Genomic DNA, 14,434 nt, shown 5'->3' on the forward strand with positions numbered 1-14,434 from the left:
GACAATGAGAGATGTTTTGAACGATGGGGTTTACCGCGGTGGATGTCCGTACGTTTTAAGTAGTCCATCAGATTTAAGTAGCCCATCAGTTCTCCGTGTTTTCTAAATTCCCAGCGCCTTGTTTACAAAACTCCCAAAACACCTTTTATCAGTTCTCTAAAATCTCTAACTCATGTAACTTAGTTTCCAAAAAAAGTGTTCCAAGCAAGGCCCAAGTATCCTTGATACATAAACTGAGGCGCAAATACACAATACCTACACGTTCAGTATCCACCTATTTTCTGCTCTCAATTATGGTTACTCGAGTCATTTGAGATTCATTAGCATAAAAATGTACCAGTTTTGACATTTTTGGTGGAGCCATTACAACAAATGGTAGCAAACGTGAGGTTAGAGGAATTTTATTTTGCAGTTTGGAGGAAAACTGAAAATAGTCACATAACAAGTAGCATGTAGTCCTGTGATGGTTCAATGCAACATCACATATTTCTACATTTAGCAGGGCCATTCAAAAAAAAAAAAAACTTAGAATTATCAGTATGAATACTTTTGGGGTCTGCTTGAATCACGGTGAAGAGCAAAAGAAAAAAATGCAAAAATCAACAAAATGTAATTCTAAGCTTCTAACACCTGAACTACTTATCAAATAAATAAATAAATAAATAAAAAGCTTCTAACACCTGAACCAAATCAAAGATCACTCCTTTCGCTATAAAAGAAGAAACTTTTTTACAGTACGAGTAAATGTGCCATTTAAGGTGGAATTCCAGAGCATGTAGCAATTTGTGCATCCCTTTAGTTTTGGTTTCAGCCATCCACAAACTTGACTAGCAATAGAGGTATTGCATTCTGAGTACATCACATCTGCAAGAAAAGAAAGAATTATCTAGCACCTTTGCACTTGCAGAAAATTCATCCAATTTCTTCCCGAAAATGAAAATTGAGAGCAAAAGTGATGTAGCAGCACATTAAATTATAGAAAAGCTTGACAGAATCAGAAGCAAACTGACCTTTGATGGTGTGCAATCCCTTTGCAACTACTGTCTGAAGTGTATTTCACCAATAAGAAAAAACTGAAGTCCTCCATCAGTAACGTTCCTTACTGAACTTCAACTTAAAAAACAGGTAGTTCTAGCAATATCAGGACACGAGTACATCACATCTATAGTGAAGAATTATCTCAAGGAGACGAGGAATACATGTATGGTCATATCGTCTTAATTAACAGAAAAGCAACTAAGTCCATTTTAGAAAAGGAACTTCCAAGTTCCAACTGATACAGAATGAATGGATTGATATGCTCATGGTGACAGAGGAAAAATAGTTCAACAAAATACCACCAATAAGAATAGTTGATGCAAACTGCAACATCAAGTTCCATACAAATTATAATAGACATTTCTAGTCACTGTAACCAATTTGGAACTTTATAATGATTTATTTCATGCAAAACATGATAATAAGAAACAACAAGGTCGCAATAGAAAATTAGTGTTGGAACTTAGAAATATTGTGGGGTGATTTTGAATTGCATCAAAAGGTGTATGTGACAGTATAAACAAGTTCCAATACCCAACAATAATCAATGATGACATCTAAATGCAACCTACACAACTAATTCAAAACTTCCTATAGTAGTCACAACTTGTTCCCTTCGGCAATGTTTGTGAATACTGCACAGCAGTGAAGGTCAGGATTCATGTCAGAGAGAATCTTCAACGCTTTATATGTACTTTGAACTCAAGTCCCATGATCCCACCCAAATTCAACTTATGGATTGAAGATGCCAATTAGGTTCTTATTCCTCAGATGCACGAGAACAGATTTTCTCAAGCTGCATTGGCCAATCTTTGCCAAGTATATGAGGATTTGACTCCATCACAACACGAAAATCCAAAAAAGATGCGTCAATGGACTTGGATGGTCTTTGCATATATCTCCCAGGTAGCATCCTATTTGAACCAGGTACGATCTCCTCTTTTGAAGACCTTGACCCAGCTAGTCCGATACAAGGTTCAATCAATCTCTTCAGAAACACATCCAAACCATTATTTAACAGGTTGGCACAATCCGCTGAGATGCTAAGGCCCTCCTCCTCCAACTTCCGCTCTAAACGCGTTCTTAAAGATGCAGTATTAGGTAACTCACCAATGTTCTGACAAGTCTCAGGATGAAACTTATATACAGATCCATTGCAAAGAGCCTTACAAGCACCACCCACATTCATGGAAATACCGAGAGGAGCTGTAACCGGGCTCCTGCTTTGGACACATGGGCTTCCAGCAATTTGTTCAACCTCTTCTCCATCTTCCACAGATGCAACTTCAACAGGGGGCCTGCTACCAAGAGAATGCAGCTCCGTCGCACTTTGCTGCTCTTGTGCTCTTGGAACCACTTCGTCACTCGTAACACTATGTGACTTTCCGAGTGGCCCGAGAGGACTGGGACGGTCTCGGAACTTCCTATCCCTGTTTACTGGTGACCTACCCTTCCGAGGAGAAAGAGGAAAGACATCACCATAAATGGACTGAAGACAATTTCTCTGATAACCATTCACCACTTTACCATTTTGAGGAGCTTTCAATGGAGGCACCTTAGAAAGACAGGAATTCTTAAGAAGAGATCGAATAAGACGATTGTGAAGAGAGATATTCTCTCTCCCAAGTGTTTGAATGCAAAATTTGTCAAACTCATTCTTGGTAACCTTGAAATTAAGAAATCTTCTGAGCTGACCAAAGTATTTATCAGCTCTCTGATGCCCAATCTTTTGGTATATGAGATCTTTCAGATCTAAAGTGTCAATTCGGGTATAATGTTGATTGGCCGCCATTTTTTATTTCCAACTACCTGACATTCACCAATATCAAACACCCTAAAACTTCCAGCAAACTTCCAGCAAAATCTACGCGCGGAAAAGCACAATTTTTAACCTGACAAGGAAAACCTAATTTCCAGAAATCAATTTCACCTGTATGATTTCAAAACAATTACAAGAACACATAGTTACAATGCATAAACTTTGAATTTTAAACAAATTCCACTAGAAATTGAGCAAATACAGATTCGAATTGAATAGTGATTAATTCAGTCCATGTAGAAATTACACAAGAAAGATGGATTTTTCATGCAATATCAAGAATCAAAGAGAGAAAGTATCGGAAGTAGAAATTAAGCAAAACCCAGAAGCTCAAGCATTGATTAAGGAAAGAAATTGAAAACCCAATTGACAATTCAATAAGAAACAAAATCCCAAAAAACAGAATGAGCAATCGAATAAGGTATACAAAGAAACAAGTAGAGAGAGAAAGCTACGGAAACTAAAAATCGAACAAATTTGGGGAAAGTCAATAGTGTGATCCTGAAAGCAATTGAAATCGACTCTTCGCAAAAACCCAATAAGCGAATTGAACTATCGAATAGGGCAGATATAGATATAGATATAGATATATATATATAAGTATGTATATTCACCTGATTCGAGAATGTTGATGATGAATTGCCCTTTCACTTCGATGTAATTTTTCTGCCCTAATTGCCTGTTCGATCGATGTTTTGTTGTTTTTTTTTTTTCCTTTATTTTCGGATGCTATTAACGTTAACGGAGTCATAAAACATTGGCTTTAAGGTGTGAACTGAGAAGATTGGCCTTTCAAACATCGTCCTTACACACGTGCGGAGTAACATGGACTCTGTATATGAAGGAGGATGGCCATTTTTGTTTAAGGACATATTGGCAATGTTATGGCGCCATGGCCCCCAATTTGTTTTGTAATTTTATTTATACCGCACAAAAACTGATATATTCACAAAATGAGTGATTTAGAAAAAAAAATAAAATAAAATTAAAAAATTTTGAGTCACTGAAATACATATGGATTTCTTTAAAAAAAATCAAAAAATTGATTTTAAAAGACAAGTAATCTTCACTCTTATTTCTCAACCAATGTTATTTATACCTTCAAGAGTGACTTTCTAAAATGGAAAATGATTCTTGTACCAATCTTTGAAGTGGATTATTAGATTTATTCTTTTAATTGGCCAATTATATAATAAATAAGTAAGTAGAACCCTCCACTTAGTTGTATTTGGCATAAATAACCAATTAAAAATTATTAGGTTAGACAATTTATTATAAATGTTAGGTGTAAGTATTGTTACTCTTTAAAAAAATGTTTAAGTATTTTTTTTATAAAAAAAACTTAAATTATATAGTAGAATTGTGTCTTTTCGTTGTGTCAAAAAATGAGCCTCAAAGGGATCTCTCCCCTGCCTTGTGTGAAACTCAATATGAAGATTTAAAATCAGTCACGTGATAATATAAAATATAAATACATCATACTTACAATTCCAAAAAAAAAAAAATTTAAAATTTTCTAGTAGAATTTAGACTTTTTTCTAAGAAAAAGGTGTGTTGGAGTCAATATGTACATTTTCTTCAATAAAAGTTGTTATATCATAAGTCACATAATTCTTCTCAACGGGCTCTCACGCTCTTCCTTTTATGACCTGCACGCGCTCTTTTCTCAAATTTTCATTATTTATGACTTAATTATGCTTCTCTTATGCTCCCGCTTTCGAATTCACTCTCACTCCCGCTCCTGCTTTACGTGACTTAGGTCATGCCTCTTCACATTTAAGGGCTGGACCTTGGACCAAGGCATGATGTTAATTGTAAGTTATTGTGGGCTTCTCTGTGCTTCCCCAAGATTTGTTAGGGTGGTTTGGGCCAAAGGTCGTGTACATTTTCCTATAATATATTTAGCTTCACCTTTCGGGACCAAAAAAAAAAGGATATATATTTATATATATATTTCATATATTTCCAACTAATAGAGGAGCAAGTGTCGGACATGGAAATGGAAACTCAGACGTAACCCTTTACTATATGTTTGGTTGGAGGGAAAGATTGACGATGGATAGAAGAAAAGAAGGATGAATAAATTTTTTTTGTGTTTTGTTTGAGGGAAGGGAAGAGAGGGAGGAAACAAGGAGGATGTTTCATCCCTCATTTCTTTATGTTTTTCTATCCTTCCAATTTTAGGGGAAGAGATGAGAGATAAAATTAATAAAAACCTGCAAATATCAATTTCTTCAAAAAAAATTAAATAGATGTACCTTTTATAATTTTATAAAGTGAGTATATATTGGTAAAAGAATATAAAACACTCTTTCCTTTTTTTTCCAAAAAATAAAAAATAAAATAAAATAGAGGTGACAAAAAAAGTTATCATCCCATCCGTTCTTTCTACCATCCATTTCATTCAATCAAACAAAAAATGGAAGTGACATCTTCCTTTCCCTATGAATGCCTCATTCATCCATCTCCCTTTCTCTTCCATTCATTTTTCCATTCTCCAACCACACTTTGACACAAACACATCTTGTTTAGTTATGCCAATAAAATTTTGAAATTGCCCCCACTGTTCCCTCATATGAATTTCTAAATCCTCCCTGAAGACATGATACAATTTTTTCGATAAGACCTGTTTGAGAACAAAACATCCCAATCTATGGGATGCTCCTTGCACAATGAAAATATGACTAAGAAAAAGAATCAGGAATTACCGATCAGAAAAAGGAAAAATTGCAGAGGTTTGTAATGATACTGGGGCTTTTTTTATATTTTATTTTACTAGTAATAAAGTAGAGTGACAAAATATTATTTTGAGCGCCAATATCACTTTCTTAATATAATTTATAAAAAATGACATATACAGTATTCAATATAAAAAAATAGTATTTTGTCGCTCATTTTTAAAAAAATTATATACAATATTATGTCACTTGGATTTTTTTGCAAAAAATTGAATAGTTTAGGGGATTTTTTTATAAAAATAAAAGTTTAGGAGATTTTTTTTTGAAAGAGAGTAAAATTCTGGAGTTTTTTTGACACTTTACCCTATCAAATGTGTCAATGGTACTTTTAGAATAACCCAGACCTTTTTCCCAACTATGGGCCACTATGAGTGGGGTTTATATGTTTTCATTTTCCTTTATTTAAGCCCATAGTCCACTTGCTTTAACTGTTCACAATAAATATTGGTTTCCTTTTTAATCAGATTGAACTTAAAAAATTATAAAACAATTAATTAAAAATATTTGATTGAGATAAAAGAGTTAAGCTGTAAAATAAGAATATGATATCATTAACTAAACTAGTTAAAGTATTATGACATATAATCAAGATTAACTCAAATTTGTTAATTTTGTATCAAATTTGTTAGAGCAAGTCCATTGCTGCAAGTTTTAGAGGTTCTCGACCTAATTTAGCCAGGTAATAGAGTCTCCAATTGGTGGGCCCAAATTTTGGGTCGCGAAATGAGTAGCCGAAAACAGTGACCCAATTGGTGATCGCGGGCCTGCCTTGTGCCGGCCCACCTACTTTTTTTTTATAATTGTTTTAAGTCCAAATCACTGTAGCCCTTAGCCTAGAATTGGATTAAGGGCATGTTTGGTTGGAATACATATTTCAGAAACCTATTTTTTGGCTCTCTTTTTTTTCTTTTTTTCCCCTCTACATAATTGAACAAAAGAGCCGTTAAGGCACTGTTTGACTGGCACAAATAGTGCCTTAAAAGCTTTTTTGAGCAAAAAAAGTAAAAAATAAAAAAGAGAAGTGCTTTTTAAATAGAAAAAAAATTATTGCATATGATTGTGCCATATGAATGTTCTTTAAAAAAAGGAAAAAAGTATATGTTATTTTTTCTTAGTTGATTTTAATAATGGTATTGTATTATTATTATTATAATTTTTTCTAAAAAAATTCATATAGTATTGTATTGTTTTAATTTTTCTAATCCATAATAAATATTATATTGTTTAATACTTTTTGTATGGCATAACTCTTACAGCAGTTAGGAAAAAGTTAAAATAATAATAATAATTTATTAAAAATATAAAAATATTTCAATTTCTGGAGAGCCAAAACATTAGAGCACCAGCCATGGTAAAATTTAAAGAGTACAAAATATTGACATAGTTCTTAAAAATGTTAACGAAACTATTAAAAAATGGTGGCATGACAAATTTGGAGACCCAAATTTTGGAGATGTCGTTGCTCTTCTTGCAAGTATGTAGAACTCCAAAGGAGGCCATGGTAATTTTACATGGGAAATAAAGGTAGGGTTTTTGGCACACCATACTCCTATAAATACCAAAACTTACCCTAATTTGTATTTTTCTAAAGCCATTGCGATTTCTCCGGCCATTGTAGCTTTGCCGTTTCGATTGGGTTGAGCACCAAAAGATGGGGCACTCGAACGTATGGAATTCACATCCCAAGAACTACGGTCCTGGATCTCGAACCTGGTATAATTTCTCACCTTTTCCATATTATGTTGGTGTTTGGTTGCCGAGAATATGAAGGAAAATAGAAGAACTTGACTGTAGAATCTAATGGTTGCCTTGTCAGGCTTGTGCAAAGAACACTTACTGAGCTACCTAATAAGGCTTTAGTGGCTATTAATATTCATAAATGCTAATCACTGTTGAAATTTATGTTTTGAGCTTCTGATAGTCTCTCTCTCCTTATATTTATAAGAGAGTGAGTTATTGGTAGAACACAAAATATAATTTTTTTTTTTAAACGATTTGATTCTACTCGACTGTGTTGAAGACGGAAACTTGTGATGGAGGTGTTTTAGAATTTGAACGATAGGGAGATATTAGAATTTGAGCAACAAGAAATGTAAGCTTTGTTCTGGATACTTGTAACTATCAATCAATAATAATTCAACATTGATGAAGATAAGCTTTACTTCCAATATATCAATGTTCTTTTCAATTGTTTTAACCTCAAAGTTATTGTTAGCATGATAGATTTAGAAACATAAACTGGAAAATTGGTGGAAATTTTGCATTTTTTTAAAGGGATCATTGATGCACAATGTAGTATCAGGTTAAAGATGCCATGGTTGTGGTGGGTGAGAGAACTTTTGTTTTGTTTTGTTTTTTTTTTTTTTTTTTTTCTGTTAGAGAAAAGTCATCTTGAATTTGAATTGTCCACAAGTTTATTATTATTATTTTCCTTTTCTATTTTATTTAATATATATGTTTTCATTATTGCTCTCTTTAACTCTATTTTATTTTAGTTGTATTGAGTTGTTTCTGCTTAGGAATGCTAATACGTGTCTCTTCAATTATTAGTTATTGAGAATGTGATCTTATGTAGCATGTTAGTTGAACCGGGTATATACTATTGGGAGTCAGTTCTAAATAATAGAAGCAATGGGATTCAACTTAATTATTATTTTTTTTCCCCCTAAATGGATGGATTTTATTAGATAAAACCAAATTCAATTTGATTTCTTTTCCATAATTTCTCTCAGCAGCCAAACAGATATTTAAAGATTTTTTGTTATTTATTATTTATAGATTTCCACTGAATGTAATTATTCTGTTTTTGAATTTTTTTTGGCTTTATTAATTAGGAAATAATTCTGAAGTTCTCATAGATCCGTGGATTCATTGCCAACTTTTGTATTAGATGATCTAACAAATGGTCCCATTTTCTGAAATTATTTTAAGAGGATTACATTCATGAATGGAATGGGTTTTGTTTGAAGGTGTTTAGAAAAATTTCAAGTGCTTCAGTAGATGCAAAAGAATGTTTTGTTATCACGGTATCCAACTTCACCATTGCTTCTTTATCTTTGAAACTATATTTAATTACTTCATATTGCAGTTTATGATTTTCATTGATTTCTTTCTGGAGCTTTTTTCCTTTTCTCCTAAATATTATTGTGCTAGTCCGTTTACTTGAAAGAGACTTCATTTGAATTAAATATTTGGTTTTTTTTGGATTGTATGAGATTCTGTAAATATTTGAGAGAAATATGGTTATATTTTGTGCTTGTGGTAATGCCCTTAGATTTATTTATTATTTTTTACATTGGAAGTGGTTTTATGAAAGTAGATCACTAACTATTGCTGATTATTGGATGTATTCGTTCCTTTGGCAGCCGTGTCTGTGGGAATCCTCATGGGTTGATCCGAAAGTACGGCCTTATGTGCTGCAGACAGTGCTTCCACAGTAACGCCAAGGCGATTGGCTTCATTAAGGTAATTCTCTAATTTGCACATAAACTTTTTCTGAAAGATTACTTCTGGTTTTTGTTGTGTATCTTTTATAGTTTACTCCCCATCTTATGTTTTGTTCTTTGATTGTTGGGTTTACTTTAGCTGAAAACTTGATGGCTCCACTTTAAGTATTATTGGTTTTTGTTTCCATCGTCTTATTTTTAGAGTTCATGGTTGCTGTATTAATCATGTGAATCTCTGTTTATGATTCAGAATGGCCATTCACTGTCTTTAACTTGTCTTGTTTTTGCAGTATCGCTAGGGAATTTATGCTGGCCATTCCACAAGAGAAGAGGTTTTGAATTTCTACAATTAAAGGAACTTCATGACTCTTCTTGTTCTGTCTTTGTAGACAACCAATATTAGCTTTACATTGAACTACAACTTATTGGGTGGCTTAAAATTTGCTATCCTCACTTATTTTGAAATCACATGCTCCTGCTTTTCTAATTGGTCTTGTTATCACTTCTTGTAATCAACACAATGCTTCCAGAAGCTCATGTTGTGTAGACACCATTGTTAGTGGTGGCTGCCCCGGTAGGAAAACTGAAGGCAATTGTCCAACAACTGCAGCCTAGTTTGTGGCATTGGTTGCTAATTTGTAATATCAGTTTAAAAGCTTATTGACAATCTTCCCTTCCTCGTACAAACTGTATTTTGTTTTCAAATTTCTGTCACATCTGTTATGGGGAGCCCTTTAACAGTGCTAGCCAGTTTATTAGTATTTTGTAACCAATATGATTTCAACAGTTTTATTTATGTTTACACTGTCCAAACCGAACCGTTTTGAACAGTAGTTATACAGTTGGGTTTAACTGTTTAACTTTTTATGAAACAAAGCCTAAAACAATTCAACCACGGAATTGGATGATGTGCTGATGGATGTGGAATTAGGTCTTTAGGGTTGGGTTATAGGATTTTTTATACCATTAGTATGAGAACTACTCCCTCTGCCCCATGATAGTAGCGGATCAGTTTGGATTCGGTTTTGTATTTTAATTTTTATTTATTTATTATAATCTGTGAACCAAACCGTGAACCAAGGTTTTCTTAGTTTTGTAAGCATAGCCAAACAATTGCTTGGGAAAATCTGCAGTTTGGCGGTTTAAATGTGCACCTCTCTCTATTTAACTCGTCTTGCCTTGAATGTATAATTTGTTTTGGCGAATTGGATTTTGGAAATACTAGTAGTAGATCAGAACTAGCAGTATTTCTTAGGATTGTATGTGTGGTGGTGGTATTAGCAAGGCAAATCCTCCAACGTTGAAAAGTTGGGTGCACACATTTAATTTGTCATTCTTGCTTGGTCCATGCATCTCTCTCAATAATAAAAGCTTCAACTTTTAATGAACTTAATATCCATAAGGAAGTTGGTATCTCCAAGTAGAATGTAATAATCTTTGGTACGGATTGGAATGTATGGCCTCCAACCTCTATTTAATTCTTAACCATATCCTTGCTAAATGGGGGCTTTATCCAAGTCTGTTTTTGATCCGGATTAGAATGTGTGGTCTTCTTGGCTTTTGCAAGCCATTGAGGTGGCTCTTGTTTCTGTTTAGCTTTCTCTGTCTTCAAGGTTGATTCTGAACTTTGAACTATTGAAATGTTTTCTGAGATGCTCAACTTGTATGTTTAATATCATTCTATCCAACTCTGTTTTTGATCCGGATTAGGTGAAAGTCTACAATACTCCAGGGGTATCGTACCCTTAAGGTTTCCAACCGTTGGATGTGGTGGTGGGACCTACCTGATGGATGATCCAACGGCTGAGAGACCACGGACGGTACTCTTCGGTCTTGATTCTGAACTTTGAACTACTGGAATGTTTTCTTGACGCTCATCTTATATGTTTAATATTGTTCTTTCCAACTCTGTTTTTGATCTGGATTAGAATATATGGTCTTCTTGGCTTTTGCAAGCCATTGAGGTTGTTCTTGTTTCTGTTAATCTTTCTCTTTGTCTTCAAGATAGATTCTGAACTTTGGAACTATTGAAATGAGCCATTGAGGTTGTTGTTCTTGTCGTTTATCTTTCTCTTCGTCTTCCACAGATTCTGAATTTTGAATTATTGAAATGTTTTGTTTAATATTGTTTTGACCAATGGGTTTTAGTCTAAATGGTATAAGTTTTTTTGTTTAATATTGTTTTGACCAATGGGTTTTAGTCTAAATGGTATAAGTTCCGGGGCAAAACCATATTTTGGGTGTATTTTTGTTTAAACTTTTTTTAAAAAAAAAATAAAAATAAAAATAATAATAATAATAATAATTCTTAGTTGTACCGTCATTGTTGTTCATGATGACCTTGTCGTGATCCTAGCAATGCTTCATGGTTTAAAATTCTGCCAGAGAGGTATGGCTTTGAAAATCATTGCAAGTGTTTACCTTTCTCTTGTCAACGTTGGTTAAAGAACAAAATCAAATCATTTTTATTTGTTGTAGGTGTAAATAAATAATCATGTCTTAATCAACCGTGATTAAGTTTGTTTTCATGTACTTGTCCTAACTCCCGATTGATGCCCTAATCTCTTTTTTCTCTTACTATTGCATCCATGGATCTTTGTACCATCTAAATATATACACACGGACCAGTGAGTTATTTAATTTAATAATTTTTAATTAATTATTTATATCGAATACAATTAAGTGGAGGGAGGATCTGGCTTCCTCATTCGTTACATAATTGACTAATTAAAAAAACATGTCTAGTTATTCAATGTAATTATTCAGACATTGTTAATTTCTTCGTTACTCAATTATTAGCCTTAAATAAATATATACACACATAAAAAGTATAAATGTATCTATAGATTCTACATACACACAAATTCATATACTCAACTCTCTATACATACACACAAATTCGTATACTCAACTCAAATAGTCTTTTTTCGACATTCAGACAAAACAGTTAGACCGAAGCGAATTTATGGTCAGTTGTTGATGTTTGACGTTTCAACATAAAGGCTTACATCCTTCTTGTCAAACATTAAATTAATAAGAACTTTATATTGATTCAACTTATTAGTGGAATATGTTAACAAATGGATTAACATATTCCACCAACATTTTGCCCAAAAAAACACATTCCACCAACCTATTTGACAATGTTGAGTACTTATTTCTTTTCCTCTAAGCTTTTCTTGTATCAGGGTATCATCGTTTGGATGTCATTTGTCTCCAACATCTTCATTACATAAAGGTTAGAGTAGTATCAGATAGGAAATAGCTATTATGGGACACAGTTTGGATCATTTCTTGCAACGGAGTTTTTTTGTACTCGCACAGTAGAGATTTTCAACCCATTAAATCTAGTTTCAACACTTATTTTTAGTTGTGTTGAAAATCTGTACAACAGCAAATGATCCTTACTCTACCAGATACATTAGTAAAATATTTTATTTTATTTTATTTATTTATTTTTTATGGGTAAAATTCCCAAAAATAAAATAAAATAAAATAAAATAAATCATTCTAGAATGTGCAAATACTCTCTATTGTTAAAATACAAAAAATCTACGTTTTTCAGATTGAGCAAATATAAACATTTATGTCAGTTTGAAGACTGAAATACCTAAAATGCCTTATAGACAAAATGAGGATAAAACAAAAATTCTTAAGGGTATTTTGGGATTTTTATAAAAAATTTGGTCAAAATTGACAATTAAGGAAAAATTTGCACATATTTTTAAATATTAGGGATTTATATGTATGTACTAAACTAATTTTTTTTAATTTTTATATAGAGTTTTTTTTTTTTTTTTTTAAAAATTGGGACCATGTTTTAACTAGAACTTTACGCACTGAAACACCAATAAAAAGAGGACTAATAATACTAAATCGATTAATTTAAATTATTATTATTATTTTTTTTGGGTGTACTGTCCAAATACTTATGTATCATTTTTGGTAAAAGCTTGGAGTGCCAACAAAATGATGGAATGCATGTTTGAGTCTATTCACAATCCAAACACAGCACTTACGAGTAGTCACATTTTCCTCATTCATTGAAGAGAGTTATAATAGGAAAAGCAATACACAAATCATTATGCTAAGTTTGTGATCACTTTAAAAGTGGGCTAACTAATACTTACATCACAAAACATATACTTATCACTTAGTGGGGTTTGTTACTTTTTGAACCAATAATATATATTATTGAGTGCATCTTAAGTCACATGGTTTCATATATCATTTGTTAATAAAATCATTCCTTAATCTAATTGGAGGACTCGAATACTTTTTATTCTTTTCTTTTTCTCTGAATATATAATAAGTACTTGTTTTGTCTGTCGGTTATACTATGGAGTGCATATTAAGCTTATAATATGTTGTAATAAATAAATATATATATCATATGGTTACAGTCATCTAAATAATGTTATACTCTATTAGAAAAGTGATTAGGGATCTTTTCTAATATACTCGATATATCTTTGTTTTTGTCTATTGGGGGTGAGAAATTATTTATATTTAGTTCGGGACCATAAGGAATTATTTGGTATTCCAAAATCATAAAGTCTCGGACCTCCGTCAAATAGGAAAAAATTATTAAATGATCGTGATTTATTTGATATTTGGTGGACTAATTCAATGAAAAACCTCCAATCATGGTATTTTGTAATCTGTGAGTCTATATTTAATTGGTCCATTAAGTGATAATTTCTCGTCAAACAGGAGATGACCATGTAGGACAACTAAAAAATTGAATAAAGTTGACACATTTAATTGCATTACATATTCAAATTAAGCCGAAATCACATGATCTGGACAACCTAATAATTTCTCTTATTAGGGTGGCCGTGTGACTCCAATTGTTCAATATTTTAGTGTTTCTAAGCTCAAATCGATAATTTCTCGTCAAAGTTTACAATTAAGACATAATATTGGTACTCTACTTTTTCACATACACAATATAGATATATAAAAGTATATGATTTATATATGTATGTGTGTGTGTGTGTGTGTATATCTCCTACTTGTAGAAATTGGAAACTTTCACCAACTAATTGAGAGCATGGGAGACCAAAAATGGTGTCCACTGTGATGAACAACGGGTATGGGTCACTAAGAAAATGCCCCACCATGATAAATTTACTTGGTGATCAGTGTGCAAAATAATAAATGAGTGAATCACCAAAAATAAATGAATGAGTTGCACTTTCTTGTTCTGTATTTCAATGCGTCTGCGTATTACTTTCATTATTTCATTGTCATCTTACACTTCATTGTCCTTGCCCTTCAGTATACTCGTAACAAGCTCAACCAAATATTTCAATACACATTAATTTTGCAGACATATAGCCATGTTCCCATGTCAATGTGCTTGTCGAATTTGGTTTGACACACGCGCGCGT

General features: G+C 32.7%; 2 protein-coding genes across 3 annotated transcripts; one reads left to right on the forward strand and one right to left on the reverse strand.

Moving 5' to 3' along the window:
* Positions 1-1,321: 1,321 nt before the first annotated feature.
* On the reverse strand, positions 1,322-3,667 carry LOC132294141 (uncharacterized). 2 transcript variants are annotated; one of them, XM_059791892.1, is made up of 2 exons: positions 3,472-3,667; positions 1,322-2,944 (listed from the first exon to the last, which is right to left on the reverse strand). In XM_059791892.1, the coding sequence occupies exon 2, from the start codon at positions 2,828-2,830 to the stop codon at positions 1,799-1,801; it is 1,032 nt and encodes a 343-aa protein (XP_059647875.1). In that variant the 5' UTR covers positions 2,831-2,944; positions 3,472-3,667; the 3' UTR covers positions 1,322-1,798. The 2 variants fall into 2 exon arrangements, with proteins under 2 accessions (XP_059647875.1, XP_059647874.1); XM_059791891.1 differs by having other exon boundaries at positions 1,322-2,968.
* A 3,482-nt stretch (positions 3,668-7,149) lies between these two features.
* Positions 7,150-9,728, forward strand: LOC132294142 (small ribosomal subunit protein uS14-like). The gene is made up of 3 exons (XM_059791893.1): positions 7,150-7,308; positions 8,961-9,060; positions 9,332-9,728. Exons 1-3 carry the CDS (start codon positions 7,247-7,249, stop codon positions 9,338-9,340), a joined length of 171 nt encoding a protein of 56 aa, XP_059647876.1. The 5' UTR covers positions 7,150-7,246; the 3' UTR covers positions 9,341-9,728.
* Positions 9,729-14,434: the final 4,706 nt, after the last annotated feature.

The sequence above is a fragment of the Cornus florida genome, unplaced genomic scaffold, assembly GCF_030987335.1.
Source record: "Cornus florida cultivar Cherokee Brave unplaced genomic scaffold, ASM3098733v1 CherokeeBrave_3.0.0_Hap2_Chr02, whole genome shotgun sequence".
Taxonomy (NCBI): domain Eukaryota; kingdom Viridiplantae; phylum Streptophyta; class Magnoliopsida; order Cornales; family Cornaceae; genus Cornus; species Cornus florida.

Coding starts and splice junctions, on each gene's coding strand:
- LOC132294141 (XM_059791892.1), bottom strand. CDS start 2,830: ATGGCGGCCAATCAACATTATACCCGAATTGACACTTTAGATCTGAAA.
- LOC132294142 (XM_059791893.1), top strand. CDS start 7,247: ATGGGGCACTCGAACGTATGGAATTCACATCCCAAGAACTACGGTCCT. Junction 7,309..8,960: donor GGTCCTGGATCTCGAACCTG/GTATAATTTCTC, acceptor TTCCTTTGGCAG/CCGTGTCTGTGGGAATCCTC.